Here is a 1,838-nt window from a genome sequence, read left to right as displayed (position 1 = left end):
AATATAACTATTAATATATGTAAAATTATTTTTTTCGTGTAAGATTTTAAATAAATAGATGGAAGTTGTATTTGAATTTGGTGAAGAAATTTAATTAATATATGTAAAATTATTTTTTTCGTTTAAGATTTGAAATAAATAGATGAGAGTTGAAATTGAATTTGGTGAAGAAATTTATAATTATTTTAATGTAAAACTTTATTAAAATAATATTAATGGTTGGAGTTGCGTTGCGAGACTATATGTATCCCAATTATTATTTATTTAGAAGAAAACAAAAGTTCGGGATTCACGTTGGATATGAAACTGGCTCTCCACACAATCTTTCACCAGGATTCAACTGCCCACGTATAATATAAGCAAGTAGAAGAGTGGTGGTGGCTTGGGTAGGTGAAGATGTCATCAAGCTATGGCGCTGACACGGCGGCGACTCCGCTGCTGGAGAAGAATAAAGCGGCGGAAGGATGGCTGAACAAGGTTATTGATGTGGAGGAGGCTAAAGATCAGATCCTCTTCGCGCTGCCGATGATAGTGACTAATGTTTCGTATTACTTCATTCCACTGGTGTCCGTTATGTTCGCCGGCCACCTCGGAGAACTCGAGCTCGCTGGCTCCAATCTGGCCAATTCTTGGGCTGCTGTAACTGGTTACGCTCTCATGGTAATTATCTTCTACCTTTTTTCTCTGTTTTTTTCCTCCGAGTTTAATGAAACGCCTTTATCTTTCCTCAAGTATTTGAAGTGCTTATTTTAAATTTTTTGTTGTGTGATTGTGAAATATAGCTTTGGATATTAATTTTTCGCATATTGAAACATACAACTATCGTTAGAGCGTAACTAAACCACTTTCTTTACTTGGGAACTTGCTTATTTGAAGAAAGATACCGTGATTTTCTTGTTGTAACTAGTGCTGTATCATAGGCCGATTTGATGCATGTTAAAGGGTTTGATTTTTATAACAGCAATGATCCTCAAATTGAGATAAGGATGCAATATGTTGATTATCATGTTTATTCATCTTTTATCTGTTGCTGTCTGACGACAGCCGCAGCCAATTAAGACTTCTCTATTATTGTCCTTGTGCTATGATGTAAGGAGAATTCAATATTCGCCGCAAGAAATGGGATTGTCTTGATAATTATATTGTCTCTCTTCACTTTTACTCTGGGTTTTAAATTCTACTGATTCATGCAATATTAGTGATGCTGAAAGCCATATTTAATGATCCAGTGATGATTTGCATAAAAGCGTTTTAGAACAACAGGAATGCTGAGTTTTATAGGCAACTTTACTGCTTTAACCGGCTGTCTTTTTCTCAAGAAAATTGATTTTAGAATGTGTTGTATCCGAAGTAACCTCGAAAAGGCGATATTTTAAACTTTTTTTTTAATATATCTGGTAAAGTTCAAAACATAAAATAAAGAAAAGGATGGACGTAAAACTACCATCAGACAAATATTGCTCTCATTCTTCTCATTGATCTACTTAGCAAGTGCATGAACTTTTTGCTTCTTGCTCCAGGTTGGCTTGAGTGGTGCACTTGAGACACTGTGTGGACAAGGATACGGTGCAAAACTCTATGGGATGCTAGGGATATATCTACAAGCGTCTTGCATCATAACCATCATCTTCACAATTGCAGTATCCATTCTGTGGTGGTTTTCCAATAGCGTTTTGATTTTCCTACATCAAGATGCTCAAATAGCTGACAAAGCCGGTCTCTATCTGAAGTATCTTATTCCCGGGCTCTTTGCTTATGGGTTTTTGCAAAATATTTTAAGATTTCTTCAGACACAGTGCGTGGTAATGCCGCTCGTCGTGTGTTCGTTGGTCCCTTTA

At 36.2% G+C, this 1,838-nt stretch overlaps 1 protein-coding gene across 1 annotated transcript; it reads left to right on the top strand.

Annotated features, from left to right (window-relative positions):
* Nucleotides 1–262: 262 nt before the first annotated feature.
* LOC140966473 (protein DETOXIFICATION 18-like) lies at nucleotides 263–1,832 on the top strand (the record flags this gene model as incomplete). The annotated part of the gene is made up of 2 exons (XM_073426747.1): nucleotides 263–660; nucleotides 1,521–1,832. Coding segments are annotated over exons 1-2 (576 nt in total), but the record flags the coding sequence as incomplete, so codon positions are not given.
* Between the last annotated feature and the right edge of the window lie 6 nt (nucleotides 1,833–1,838).

The sequence above is a fragment of the Primulina huaijiensis genome, unplaced genomic scaffold (genome assembly GCF_012295235.1).
Source record: "Primulina huaijiensis isolate GDHJ02 unplaced genomic scaffold, ASM1229523v2 scaffold206620, whole genome shotgun sequence".
NCBI lineage: Eukaryota > Viridiplantae > Streptophyta > Magnoliopsida > Lamiales > Gesneriaceae > Primulina > Primulina huaijiensis.
The sequence above is the reverse complement of the archived record's forward strand: the minus strand, read 5'-3'. Positions and strand labels throughout refer to the sequence as shown.